General features: G+C 35.6%; 1 protein-coding gene across 1 annotated transcript in view; it reads left to right on the forward strand.

The window, feature by feature from the left end:
- Positions 1-15,515, forward strand: part of LOC117029242 (lymphoid-restricted membrane protein) — a 38,139-nt gene that overhangs the window by 16,157 nt on the left and 6,467 nt on the right. The window contains exons 8-17 of the mRNA XM_033118367.1: positions 1,195-1,312; positions 3,247-3,297; positions 6,194-6,271; positions 8,462-8,518; positions 9,366-9,425; positions 9,530-9,594; positions 10,395-10,494; positions 12,226-12,360; positions 13,116-13,217; positions 14,218-14,369. Coding sequence (XP_032974258.1) covers positions 1,195-1,312; positions 3,247-3,297; positions 6,194-6,271; positions 8,462-8,518; positions 9,366-9,425; positions 9,530-9,594; positions 10,395-10,494; positions 12,226-12,360; positions 13,116-13,217; positions 14,218-14,369 — 918 coding nt within the window. The remainder of the gene's footprint in view (positions 1-1,194; positions 1,313-3,246; positions 3,298-6,193; positions 6,272-8,461; positions 8,519-9,365; positions 9,426-9,529; positions 9,595-10,394; positions 10,495-12,225; positions 12,361-13,115; positions 13,218-14,217; positions 14,370-15,515) is intronic.

A 15,515-nucleotide genomic window follows, 5' to 3' on the forward strand; every position in this document is an offset into this window, starting at 1 on the left:
TTACCTGGATCACTATAGCGATCTCCTGATTAGGTTCCCTGCTTTTTGCAAAACTTGTGCCACATGCGCAGGAATGCTCTTCCTAAATGTCAGTCTGACTACATCATGCCCCTGTTTTAAACACTTCAGTTGATCCCTACTGTATTCAGGATAAAATCCAAATTCTTTTATCTGGTTTGCAAACCCTTTACGATAGGACATCTGTTACCTTATCTTTACTTCCCATTTTCCACTCTAAGGGCCAACAATATCTACTGCTTGCAGTCCCTGTATGAGCTTCTGTTCTCTCTTTCCCTTTTTTTCTTTCTCGTTCGCGTGATCTGAACTATCTGCTTTTTACGCAGTATCTATAGAACTCGGGTTCACTCCTTCTGTGGTTCTTATTACACTGTGTTATAATTATGGTTGTCTGTTTACCCCACTAGAGTATAAGCTCCAGGAGGATAAAGTTCTCTGACTGAGTTCAAGTTTGTCTTCATTGCCTAGCACAGAATTGAAGCTCAATAAATATTTGTTGAATGATAGATATAATTCCTTAGTAAGGAAAAAGTTGTATCTTCTTTGAGAACCTGCTCAGAAAACAGTTTATAATCTACTGGGAATACAGATGGGTAATTCCATGAGGTGGCTTACCAGAATACATTTAATAGGTTTCCTTTTACTGGGCATTTTGGCTATTTCCAATGCTTTGTTATTGTAAACAATGCTAAATAAACTTAAAATGAAATATATCATATAGAAACTATTTGTTTAGTTTCCATCTCTTTCACTAGTATATAACCTTTATAAGGCCAAGAACTATGTCCCTTGTTCACCATCGTAAACCCCGTTGCAGGGCATAGCACGTGGAACCTAGCATTATTCAATAAAGATTTGTGGAATTGCCTTAACTAATATTACATCTTACTAGTAGAAGGAAAGAACTGTGTGATTCAGACAAAGGGAGTCTCCAAATTTATATCTTCAGGAATATTTTTGTTTCCTCTTATCCTTTTCCCCCACCACACTCCCCTCAAATCTCTTCCTTTTCCAAGAACTATGAAAGACAGTGGGTATATTTTTACTATTGTTGGCATCTGGTTTAAGTTTTCAGTGGTTTTCAACTTGGGTCCAAAAATAGTCCTTGGCTTTTCTTAGTGTATTTGACAGTTATATTTGAGGTTTTGCTCATTGCCTTCTGCTCCACCCCCACAGTGCCCACCAAGCTATTATGAGAACAAATCTGTTAAAAGAAGAACTGGAAGAACTAAAAAGTAATTTGACTGCTTCAGAAGAGCAGAAGACCATGCTTGTAGCCCAGAACAAACAATTAGTAAGTTATCCAAGTACTTTGAAATTGGCAAATAGTTTACATAACTGAACTCCAAAAGGTTTATTTGGAGGCAAAAATCAGACGTCAATAGACTGATAAATGAATTGGTAACACCTTAGAAAAGTAAAGGCTGGTAGGATAAAAAACTGTTTCCTTCTCAACAAAGATTAAAATTCTTTACAAATTACACGGTTATATTCACAATGGTTTGTAAAGACCCAGAAGCCCTCTGGGATGATTCCTGAAGTTGGTAGGTGAATTCATAACTACCAAATACTAAAAACCACTTGAATTGTCTAAAAAATTTTTTCTCTGTTAAACGTTCAAGTTTTTCTCAGTTTTTTTTAAAAATCAAATTTTTAGTACCTCCAGATTATTACGAAGCTCTATACATACAGGCTTGTAATTTTTAGAGCAAATTGTTTTTTAGACTAAGCTTTAACTCAGCCAAGAGATAAGTATGTAATCATTTTTATTGAGAATATTAAACTATTATCTAGGACTTTAGTAATAATTGTCGAAATTCTGATATATTCCAGCAGTATTCTAGCATTGCTAATGATGGCGGGGTTCAGCTGAAAGTCACTCCAACTAATTTATTTTGGGGCCTGTAATTTACCAGGAGATAGGCTCCAGGCCTATGTCACTCACTTGTGAGCTCCCACAACTGACACAGCTTAGTTTAGCTCTTGCCTCAATAGTAAATGTGGGGACTAGACTCACTGAGTGTCAGGTAACTGAAAGTCTTTATGAATGCACGAGAGGAAAGACTCAGTCTGGGACCACTGAGGAGCTTTTATGGGACCACTGAGGAGGCAATGTAGGGAAATGATCAGGAGCCCACCCTTGGAAGTCAGAATGCTGCCATTCAAGTCCTGACTCCTAGGGCTGTGTAACTTGAGGCACACCACATAACCTCATACCCTCGGCCATGGATGGTTTAGTGAGTCGATACATGTAAAGAAGTCAAGGTCCTCTCTCCTCCTAGGTCTGGATAATGTTAGCTGTTATTAAAAATACAGAGGCCTAGATTTACAATCCTAATCCTTTGTATTTTATAGTGTTTTTACAATTTCAAAAGAATTTTTAGTATTTCATCTCATTGGTCATCATGGAAATTCCGTGAGGTAGAAACAGAAGTAGGTATTCTTCATTAAAAAATTAATAGAGTTATAGGTGAATTCCCAAGATGTTTTGGTTATTTCAAGTTGATTGTCTAACAAATGGTGCAGCCAAAATCGAACTCCAGACTTCTGATTCCAATTATGTGGGGTGTGTGTTCCTTCATTCTTGTACCGGTGACACCGAGATGTTTCCTGTTTTATTTTTATATTTAAAAGGTAATAGCTGTTCACTTTATAAAAATAAGGAAATGCATATTAACAAAGAAAAAATAAAATCCCACAAAATTCTTACTCTCCCCTAGCCACAAGATTTACTGTTAATGTTTTGGTATATATTTTATCCTGGAATATTTTTCTTCAGAATTTGGTTCTGAATTTGGGGTTTTTAATTATAAAAAGTTTTTGATATTCATATGTTCTGGCAATGTTGAATCTGGAAATATCCACAGCTCCAAGTAGAAAGCTAGAACTCTGTGATTTCAAAGGACTGTTTAAATAGATGAGTTCCCACTACCTGTCAGGAGTGAATGGCAGTAAGTAGTGGGAAAAAAAGCCAGGCTGTTCCTCCCCCACCCTTCCTGTCATAGATTGAGTCAAGGAGAAGAGTAACTTCTCACAGATCCCAAAAAACTGAAAGCCAAAGGCTTAACCCCATACGAGAGTATTTTCAGACTAGGCTTATTTGTGATATGTCAATGCCATATTTAAAGTTGACAAAGGGAAAGAAAGTCAACAGACTTGCAGGTAAATATGTGATATTTTCAAAAACCTCTCAAATGCTTTTTAATTACTCTTCTTTTAATGAATCAGGAGACAGAAAACCGGGATCTGATTCTTAAGATTCGGATTCTCCAAGAAGAGGTATGTTGAAATCATGAAAATATGGGCACAGATAAACATATGGAAATCATACAATCATGGGTTAGATAGAACCCATGTGAACAGTCAGTCTCCTATGGGCCAAAGACCAGGTTGCTTTATTAAATGACAAATGAGGAAGAGTGGATAGGATTTTCATGGTTGGTCAGAAGTACATTATTACCTTTGTAGTTATCCGTGGAAGAATGGGATTTTAAAAATTCAAATTTAAGATGAAATCAATCCATCTAAAAACTGTACAAATCAAGAAGGAAAGTGTAGATATTGTCTAATAATTTTCCATTATTATTCCACTGACCTAGATGGCAAAAGTATTGAGTCAAAGACCAGATCTTAAAGTCACTGAAAGTCTTACCTTGGAAAAGCCATTTATCTGTTTTGGGTTAATAATACCTATTCCCTCAGTTGTTTTAGAGATTAAGAGAATGCATGTGGAGCCATTTTGTTCACCGTATACCTCATATATGTTAGGAAATATTAGTAAAATCTCTAAAATAAATCAATAATTCTATGCAATATATTTTCTTAAGCAACAGAGTTAAAGTATTGAAAGAACAGGTAACAAAGATACTAGTAAGTTACCATTTTGGAGGGAAATTTTCTGTGGGTACCTTTTGAATGTCAAGTGGTATGCATTGTTTGTTTTTTGTTGTTTTTTTTTTTTTAATTTGGACTTTATATAACTTTATCAGAGATATTTGTTAAGCTGTGCTGAACAATCTGGAGAATTATCCAAAATATGGGGCAAGTAGACATTTAAAAACTTCATAGTGGTTTGGAAAGGAACAATTAAGATAGGAAAGAAACCATACATTAGATTCAGACATGTTATAGCTAGCTACGAGGCCAGTTTTCGTGAAACTACTGTTTTACAATTAAAAACCCAATGTAAGATATTTTAAGATTATTGCCTAGCATCAAAGAATTGTACCAAACCAATTTAGAATTGAGATAGAAGGAGACTTAGAACCGTTCACCACTGCAATTATTGATTTACTTTAGAGCAGGCATATAAATGTCTAGCTAAGATTCCTTTAGGGGCTACAACTCTGTTGCACTGTGACGAGTAACAGCACAATGGTTTGAGTAGTTATTCAGTTTCACTTACTCACTTATTTATTTAACCCGTATTCATTGGGAGACTGCCATGTGCTAGGCACTATTCTAGATGTTGAGAAGACAAGCTTAAGCAAACTCGCCCGTGAGGAACTAGCAAGTTAGATTGTTGTGATTAATGCTATGGAGAAAAAAAAGGCAGAAAACAGAAGTGTAGGGGAGTGAAATTTAAACTAGGGTTGTTGGCAAAAAAGTAGCACTATGAAATTAATCATTTGGTTAAAAATTAGAAAGGAGGTTCATCTGTAAAAGAGCATTCCAAGCAGAGGAAATGCAAACTCAAAGACCTCAGGCTGTAGCCTGCCTGCTATTTTTGAGTGACAGCAAGGCCAGTGTGACTGGAGCAGAGGGAACAAGTGGCAAGAGGTTTGGCAGAGAGCTGCATGGGGTTAGACCCATAGGGTCTTATATAAGCACTGCATGGACTCTGGCTGAGTGAGATGGCAGCTGCTGGGTGGTTTTGAGCAGAGGAGTAACACGTTCTAGTTTCTGTTTTTTAAAAGATAACTGTGGCTGCTGGGTTTAGAATCAACTGTAGTGGGGCAAGGGAAGAAGTAGGGAGACCAATGAGGAGGCGCTTGTAATAATCCAGACAAAAGCTGATGGAGGCTTCGACTGAAGCAGTAACAGTAGAGGTGGAGACAAGTGTGCAGGATCGGCAAATGCTTTATAATACATCCAAAGATATTATTATATATTCAGGTAATACAGAAGTTGTTTCCAATGTCTCAGTGAAACACAAAGTCAAGTTATCAGCTGAGCGTGAGGATGTGGAACGAGGTACTGGAAGTTCAAGGAGAGAGAAGGAATGAAATAGGCCAGGACTTGGCAAACTTTTTGTAAAGGACCTGATAGTAAATATTTTTAGGCTTGCCTGGTTAAAAGGCCTTTGTTGCAACCACTCACTTCTCCCATTATAGTGTAAAAGCAGCCAGAGACAATACGAAAACAGCTATGCTCTAGTAAAACTTTATTTACAAAACCAGGTGGTCAGCTAGAGTTGGCAGGTGTGGGTGGGGTGGGGAAGTTGATGTAGTTTGCAAATCCCTGATTTAGGCAAATAGCCATGTGAATGGACTAGGAAGATATAATATGATCCCTAAACACCGAGGTTTAAGGTTATGAATTTAACTTACGAGCTGTTGTTTCAATTTCTATTTTTCTTTAACTATGTTTCTCTGAAAAGGTGCTGGTATGGGGTGGGTGCAAGATAAAATTAAGCACGTGCAAAGAAGTAGGGAAGAGGCAAAGGAATTAAGGGAATTTGGAAGAGAGTGACTGTAATGATCAACCATGGAAAAATTTAAGTTGAGTAAAGAGGGCACTGAAATCACGGAAAGGTGGAAGAATAAGAAAGTGATTGGATCAATGGATTGTGGGCTCTAGTGGGGATTGAAGGTTTGTTGGTGCTCAAAGAAGTAATCTGGAAACACAAGAAGTGGTGGCTGAAGAATGATATGTTTGCAATTAAGATAACAGAGGCATCGGAGTTGCTGATGATGGCGACTGTGAAGGTATGACTAGGGAGTGAGCATCTGAGATGGAATGAAAGATAAGAAAGGACTACTGAGAATATTCCTGGATGGTACTGTTAAAAGGATCACATGATTTTTTGGACAAAGTCTAAAGTTTTGTCCCTTAGTTTAAAAGGGATTATAACATTAATGAAGAAAATACTACTTCCTGAAAAAGACTTTGTGACATTATTTAATTTATTTATTTTTTGGTCTAAATCTAAGAATGCTATCTTCTTTTACATTAGAGTACTAAGAACATTATGGATATATATAAATTGGAAAAGAAGATTGAGGAATTGTCTAAAACGGAGACAGAGCACCAAGTAAGCACTTCCCAAACACTGGCAAAATATTTTCTTCCATCAAGCCCATATTACTTTATAAAGATGTATAAGACTTATTGATACAATAATCTTTGATTATAAATTTGTACTCCTTATAAGATGTCTGAACTATATAAAAGGCAATTTCTATTATATATATATATATATATTATATATATATATATATATATCTATTATATATATATAATTCTATATATAATAAACATGCCATTAAATTCACCCACTTAAAATATACAAGCCAGTGTTTTTTAATATGTTCACAGAGTTGTGCAACCATCACCCAACACAATTTTTAAACACATTTTTCATCCCAAAATAAATCCCTTTAATAGTCAATCCCATTTCCCTCCAACCCTAGGCAACCATTAATCTACTTTGTCTCTATAGATCCACCTATTCTGGATATTTCATGGAAGTGGAACCATGTACATTATGTGGTCTTTTGTGACTGGCTTCTTTCACTGAGCATGTTTTCAAGGTTCATCTATGTTATGGAATATGTTCACCTGTAGCACATATTGATACTTCATTTCCTTTTATTGCAGAGTCATATTCCATCGTATGGATATACCATATTTTGTTGATCTATTCATCAGTTGATGGCAAATTGGGCTTTTTCTAATTTCTGACTATTAATAACGCTGTGAATATTTATGTATAAGTTTTTGTGTGTACATATGTTTTAATTACTCTTGAATATATTCCTAAGATTAGAATTACTGGGTCACATGATAACTGTATATTTAACTTTTCAAGGTACTGCCAGACTGTTTTCCAAAGTGGCTGCACCATTTTACATTTCTACCAGCTGTGTATGAGTGTTCGAATTTCTCCACAACCTTTGCAACATTTATTATTTATTATAGTGGCAATTTCTAATTTAACAATGTCTGATTTTGTAAATCCCAAATTCAGGATAGATTTCAGCTATTGTATCTTCTTATCACAGAAAATAAGGAGAGATGGAAAAAATAGTTCTTTGATTGAATTAAAAGATACCTTACAAAACTGATTTGTATCTATAGTGCATCTAAAAAGTCTGTTTTTTACCTTACATTTCATCAGGAAACAGAAGACAACTATTAATAAATTTAGGAATTTGTGTCATGCTTATTGTCATCGCTAATGGTTTATTTGAGCAATATTTTTTGTTGGAGTGTGTATGTTTGAAATGATGATGTACTTAAATTTCATGTCTATATGTAGAATTTTCAAGTTTCCCAGCAGATATTCAAATTCTATGTGGGTATACAAATATACATATGTTGTAGCAGTTATAATTTAGACATTAAAATTAATTTTATTCTAGGAATTACTGTCTTTGGAAAACATAACTGTTATAAACTAGTGGAAAGAGCTAGAAGACATGGGTCCAAATCCTGTCTTCTTTACTTAAAAGCTTTATAACTGTAAGCAATTAGTTAACCTCTTTAAGTCTCAATTTTCTCATCTACTGAATAGATATGATATTTTCTACATAATCCACAAGCTTGTTGAAACCTCAAATGAGATGATTATGTGAAAATGCTTTAGAACTATAAAGGGATATCAAATATATATGATTATGATGATGATTCTACTTATAACTATGCTGATTAATTTTTTATGTTTTTCAATTCAATCGATAAACATATTTATCAGTTACATTATATTTAGAAGCCTATGCCAACAGGCTTGCTTTGGGTTTGAATAAACTGATATATCCTAAATATTTACCTTGCTAAAAGAAATCTTGAATATTTTTAAACTTAAGTTTTTAAAAGAGAGTCTTCTATATGTCCACATGGAGTCTGTGTTCATGTCTTATCTAGATTTTCATTTTCACCAAAAAATAAAGACTCTATATGTCCTCTTATCATATGAAGTGTGAAATGGTGGGAAAGGAACTTGGCTAGAGACTCATATCTGGGCCCAGTTCTGTCACTGTGTGTGACATTGGACAAGTCTCTGAATAGTGTTGAGCTTCAATTTCCTCACTGATAAAGCAAGGGCAATGACCTCACTTCTAGGATTGTTGTGAGGCTGATGTGAAAGTTCATTAAGAAGTGACAAACACATTCGCGTTAAAGGTTCTTCAGAAACATGTCTCCCTATTGGAATGATTTTTGTGGCACTGTCCTTTATCAAAGCAATGTTCCAATGGTCTTCCCGAAACTTGTTTCTTTTCAGATGCAGTTGTACACATATGAGAACACTTTGCTTAATAAAGATGCAAGTTTGCAAAAGGTTAGTTCTGTCCCTTCCCATGAAGTTTTGTGGGATTGGCTAGCTCTCTCCAAATCATAAAAAAGATGGTCATTTGTGTAACTTCACCCTATGAAAATATCTGGTTCTAATTTTCTGTCAAGAATATTACACTTTCCTTTATAATATTTCACAAAAAATGTTACTCTGAATGGAGAATACTGACTTCTTCATCTGGGATAAGTTTTAACATCCTCTCTAAATTCTGGTGACGGTCATTAATCTACGTAATAAATATTAGTTGCCAATTTATCAGTCACTGGCTAGATACTGGTGATGCAAATTTAATGCACAACAACACAATGAGGGTGCAGTCATTTGTTTTAGGGAAGAAGACGAATATATCCCTAAATTATTTTCTCCCTAGATTGATTGATTAGACAGAAAAATAGATGATAGATATATAGATGATAGATAAATAGCGAGACAGACAGACAGATAGATAGATAGGAAAATCGATAGATATCATTTTATTTATCCTTGTATCCTGTGATCATAGCCTACCTGGTAACAAAGGATGCTGGCTGCAGAGGTGCTGATTATGGTGGCTTTAAGAGACACAGCCTAAGTTAATAAATTTCCCCATTTCAATATAAGGAAGTGAAGGAAGACCAATATTTTTCTTCTTTTTCTTTCCCGCTTTGTTATGATGTTTCAAAGAAATTATTCATGGCTGGTAGACATTGACCCAGATACTGAATATTGTACCAACTTTCTGTCTTCCACTGGGCATTTACGGTTCTTCTGTGGCTCAGATTGATAGTCTAATAAATACGATTTGGTGGACTCGTACATTTATTAGCTATTAATTTTCTCTTCTACTTTTCAGAAGGATTTAAGTATAGAAGAACTTAAGTCAACCATCATAGAATACGGAAGCATTATAGAGGTATACCATAATAATCTCACCTCTTGCAAGGTGGGGTTGTTCAATGTAAATGTAAATTCCCCACTCGAGTAACATGTACAGCCTAATGTTGTATGTGATTCCAGGATTTACGAGAGGATAAAAACAAATTGTCTCATGACTTACAGCACTTGCAACAGGAACTCATCCTGTGAGTACAGAACACCTTACCGGCCTCCTCTCATGGGCCTCCACCATACGTTCTTTGTCTACTCAGTGATATGCAGTTCTTTGCAGGGGTCACATTCTTTTCTTCGATACCTTTGTAAGTGGTATTTTCTCCAAGAGAACGACTTCACAAGTTTTTCATGACTTTCTCTTGCTTTTCTCTTCCCTTGAGATTAAAGCAATCCTTTTGAGTGCATGCATGGCATACTGTTCTTACCTCTTCTTACATACCTCATCTTATGTTATAACCATTTGTTTCTAAGTACTTGTATGTGTAGTATGCTAGTCCAGGAGTCTACAGGATCTTCTCAGATAAGAAAAATGAGTAAAGTCAATGAGGTAAGTGCACATACTTACATTATGAGAGTGGCAAATGAGAAAATTGCGTTACCCCAATAAAGGGAGAGGGGGCGACTCTGCTTAGCTCCAGCTAATTGCTGCATCAAGAATATATGGACCCTATGTGGTCACATCTTCTGATTTTTAAAGAACAGCCCAAAATATATGGGCTTTTAGTGAAATTTCTGATTTTTAACTATTGGCTCCATTTTTTTTTTCATCTGAGAGTAGCCTATGTTTTTGCCACCATCTAGAGACACGAATCTGTGCAGTTCCTGGAGGGCAGAGATTCTCTCTTATTTCTCTCCGTATTCCGAAATACCTAATACAATCCTGGGCATATATGAGTGCTTACTGATTATGTGGTGATAGACCTTATTCTGGTGACTTAAAACAATGTTGGAGGCACATCTAATCAGACGGGACTACTGTTATTTTTTCAAGGAATGGGATCCAGTTGAATGTTAGTGGAGAGCATAAGAGTATCATCTCTGAAGGAGAAAAATCTTTACATTGTGAACTCATTCTTGCTCAGTCTGCTGAGGTAGGTAATTATCATCAAATGCAAAGCTTTAAAAAATAATCACTATGTGCGATAATTTACTATGAAGTGAAGGTCCATAGCTTGCTGAAAAATACTCATGACATTTTGAGAGAATCTGTTGATAGTTTTTAGAATCTAAGTCTAATGTTTCTGAGCCTGGAAGAACAGACCTTTTCCAGTTATGGCTGCAAACTATAGTGAGGGTCGCATGGGGCTGAGGAAATGTGTGTTCCATGAATCTGGACTTTAGAAATCGTTATATTCTTGCTACATTTCAGGACAGACTACCTGCATGTTCCCTAGCCTGGGATCCTAAAGATAGCAGTAGATATCCATGAACTATGTGTTCAGTGTTTCCAAACCCCCCAAAGGAAATGTATCTAACAAAAATAAAGATGCTCCGAAACAACATGAAATTTCTTTGCTTTAGGATGTAATTGACCGATCCAATTGAATGACAGTGGTTACTACATTCTGAACAGAAATGAGCATTTTTATACGTTTTTGTTTAATTTTAAAATGGCAAAATGCATTATTCCTTTAAAAAGTCTCAATGTGTGGGGTAGACCCAATTCTTTATAACAGGAGATGAAACAGTCAGAGGCCTCCTTGGAGATGAAATGTTGGAACACCCAATACTATATTTTCACTCCAGTATACTTTTCAGTTTTATGCTTGTTACATCAGGAAAGGCTTTATTAGAAAATTCCTTTCTTTTCACCACTTTAATGGTCTCTCCATGTCTGTGGACAATGGATATGTCAGAATGTCTTCTTGTTGACAGCTGTGATATGACCTTGAAAGGAGAGGAAGAATGTCTTTGGGGCAAATGCTGTTTGAATTTCTCCTGCCAAGGATGCAGGAGCAGCATATGCTGCCTTCATCTGACACCGTCTCAGGCAGCCTTGGCCATTCTGCTGAGCACTGTGCTTTCCTGACATTCTGTTTCAAATACTCATCATTTGACTGTGTTTTGACACCAAGCCAAACTGCCAGACTGAATGAAGTGGTGGCAAATCTGCCATGGCAGTGTGTTTTTATCCACAGTCCTCAGAGATAATGATGATGTCAAGATGCCAGTCTGTAAAGTTCTATAGTTCTAAACGGGAGTTAAACCGCTGACAAAGTTCTGGCTCTGAGATTTACTCCACTGATGAAGAAGTTTGCCTTCTAATTGGAATCTGGAAATAAGAGCCTTCTGACCTTTTCCCAACAGACAGCAAAAAAAAAAAAGTTAATGTGTTGTTGTCATACACCTCAAATATAACAGGAGAGAGAGACTTTGAGAGAATTATAAGAAATATGCTTTGCGAAACATTATCTGACAGTATCTTCTATGAATGAGAGACAAAAGAACCCAGTCTATCTTCAATGGGATTTATTGAACACCCCACTCCCCATCGTTTATTTTTTCTCTGTGAATTTCTTAATCTTTCCTTATTTCCATAAAGTTAGAGCCATAGCAGTTTATATCACCCACATGTAAATGTTATCTATAGGGTAAATAAATTTTTCTTGAGAATGAATCAGTTAAGTTGAAGCCATCCTAGAGAGAAAACGTAAACAGTTTTTGGGGGGATGTACGGGAGATTCCCAGGGGGGATAAGACTATTTACAACTATTTGATGGGGACAATTACAATGACCTGTAGGCATCATTTTCATAAAATAAAAATAATGAATGTTTTCTGTTAGAATGACAGAGTTGTGGGCATTTTGGTAATTGTTTCAGAACGATGAAACTGAGTGGCAGTGCAGTTTAATCAGCTTGTCATCTGTGGACATGACTATCGACCAAGAAATGCTAATATTACTCAGAGAACTTGAACAAAAGAGACTGCAATTCTCAGCTATGCTTCAGAAGCTGGTATTGTATAACACACACCTATTGTGATGTTTCACTGGCTAAAAACACCTGCAGATAAGTGACCTACTGCCTGTTTGCTGAGCACAAGCATATTGGTGTGTTGTTAAGACTCAAATTAATTCTTCTATGAAAAGAGAAGATTTTTCTCAAACCTTCCTGAAGTTGATCTTCTAGTTCTGGCTCAATTAGGACTAACAGGTTGACCATTAGATATGGATTACTTGAGCTTAGTTTTCCTATGGGTTCATCTTTACTATTAAAGGGCTAGAAATGTGGTACCTCTTGAATAGTTTTCTTTCTAGCTAATGGCTAGTACCTCTTTTTTCATTTTTATTTTTGACTGGAAACTCTAGATGGTCAGAGAAAGCAGAAAACATCTTCATGTTAGTATTTCTAGTCCCTTTCACAGTGACTAGCATATATAGTAGGTAGTATTTGGTTTGATAAATGAAAAAATCCTCGAACAAGCTTGTTTTCTTCTATTTGAAAGGGGAATGAAAATGGGTAAGTTTTGTTCTGGAAAATAATTCTATGTGTATATTCAGCATGTATAGAGCACCTGACGAGAGTTAGCCTCAACACATGTAATGTCCTGGGAAAAAGGAAAGTCACCGGGTGACATTAGATTGAGAAGGAACTCTCTGGTGTCTTCCTGAATTGCCTATGAAGTAGAAATTTGGACTAAATTACTTCTTAAGTTGTAGCATATGTCTTTCACCTGCATTCCTAGTAAATGATGTGGAAATCTTTTTCAGCATGAAGAAGTTCCCGAAGTTGAAACCCTCATTGATAGCTCTCTACAGTGGGTAACTAATCCAGAAATTACTGTGAAAGAAAAGTGGGAGAACAAGCTTACTGTAAGTATTCTGTATTTTGTGATTTTCCTTCGATTTTTGAAACCCAGGTAATGCTTATTATATATAGTACTATGTCTAAGATGTTATTGTAGTCTTCTGCTTTCCCTAACTGGGGTTGTGTATGAATGTGCATATGTAGGTGAAAGTGAGTGTTAGGATAAGTGTGTGTGAGTGTGAGGGTGAGGAAAGAAAATAAGAGTGAGTGTGAGGGTATGTGATATGTGCTGGAGAAACAAAGAATAAATAAAATTTAAGGAAAAAATATATTTTATTTGAATCCTTGTGAGATCCGACTAGTCTAAGCTTGGATTTTTCCTTGACCTATTTAAAGTCTCTAATTTTAGTAGAATAATTATAATACAAAAGACTCTTATTCCTGATACTCTAACAGATTCCTTATCCCAGAAATTAGCAGAACACTGGGAAAATAAGAACTTCTTAGGTAGCTATTCCCAGTTTTGTTAGAAAGGAAGTATATAAAAACAAATCTCTTTAATTTATCCATCATTTATTATCTCTACTTCTTGACTGCCAGATGACTTCCTAACATTTATCAGCCCCCTAAGTTAAGCTAAAGCAAGAAGTAAACTCTGAAAACTCTGGGATATTAATTTCAACCCCTTTGCCAAACTAACCTTTTTTAAAAATTGCTTTTGAATATACTAATCAACAACTACTGATTTTTTTTGCATTTCCTTGTCCCATCCTGTTCTAAAGCAATTGTGATGATTGATGAAATAGTAAAGGACCCACTGTCTTAAGAAAAAGAAAACAAAACTCAATTTTAAGCACATGATAGATACCCAATATATATTTGTTCAATTCAGATAATTTAGTCTTTGGGTAATTGGGAATTGGTATCTATTCAATTAGAATTTTAGGGTCCAATAACAGTGAATACTATTGAGAAGGAAATGGCCACAGCATTTTATATTGCCTCTGTCGTATGTTTGTATTTAACACTGGAATAGTGGAGCTTGTTTTGTGACTTTCCTTGTAGGAATTCAAATATATCATGAAAGAGAAGCTAAACCTTTGTATATTAATGCTGAGCAGCTTGGGAAACCATAAAGAATCTTTTGATAAATTGATAGAGATTTTGAAGAGATTCAGGCTGGAATATTTTTACTTCAGAAACGAATACCTTTTCAGGTGATGACCATTTATATATAAGAAACCCATGCTTTATAAACATGACACATTTGTGATTGTGCCACAGCGTTTGATTTACTTTTTTCAAGTTATATACTTTGATTTCAGATGACACTTTTCAGGGAAGACAATTTGTCTGACAATTTTGAACTGTGAAATCTGAGTAGTGTGAAATTGACTTATATACTCAATGTTGCAAATAGTGAACTTTAACATCTGTGGGAACCAGTGTAATGAGTTATTTTCTCTAGAGAAGAAATTTTGTAATTACAGAATATAGAATTCTTTTAACGAGATGGGTCTTACCGATCATCTAGTAAAACCTCATAATTTTACACAGGATAGAGACATAAGGTTGTAAAGTGCATTGATCAAGACCTGAGAGTTATTAATGGAAAATCCACAGATTAATTAATGGAAGAACTTGATGCTGGGTCTGTTGACTCCTATCCGATCAGGCTTCATGTTCCACCTCAGTATATAATGCATTGCAGTGGGCACTGGTTAATTAAATTTCAAGTAAAAAAAAAGTCATAGGGAATAGAGGAATCTAAATGTAAAATGATTTATCGTCTTACCTTCCCGCTCACCTTAATTATGATTATGGGGAAATTCTTGAAATTTGTACGCTTTGTAAACCACATACTAAACAAGGACAGTGATTATATCTTTTGTTGAGCTTGATTTATATAGCTGCTACTACCAAACTAAGCATTCCCTTAAGAAATGCTTTTTGAATGAACATGGGTATATATTGAATTTTAATAAAGTAAAAAAAAAAAATGTAGAGACTAAGTTTCCTCAAACAAAATACCCAGAAGAAAATTTATTTTACTCCCTGCAAATAAGGAAACTAGATACCAGAGAGAGGTTAATACCAGAGGGAACTCTCAAAAAAATGATCTTCTGCTTTCCCTAAGAAGCAGGCATCCCAGACTTCCGTTAGTGGTAAAGGTGTGGGTTAAGTGGATATGTAGCAGCTTCCTTACACAGATACCATCTCCACAAAAGAGAGCATTGAAATTCTTCTAGTTAGCAACAAAGAACTATTTGGAGGGAGGCCTACACCATAGTCCTCTCTGAGTACATGAATCTTCTGTATTTATCGTTCTAGACACACAGAAGCCCAGTTTAATAGTAGGTGCA

This window comes from Rhinolophus ferrumequinum, chromosome 10 (assembly GCF_004115265.2).
Source record: "Rhinolophus ferrumequinum isolate MPI-CBG mRhiFer1 chromosome 10, mRhiFer1_v1.p, whole genome shotgun sequence".
Classification (NCBI taxonomy): domain Eukaryota; kingdom Metazoa; phylum Chordata; class Mammalia; order Chiroptera; family Rhinolophidae; genus Rhinolophus; species Rhinolophus ferrumequinum.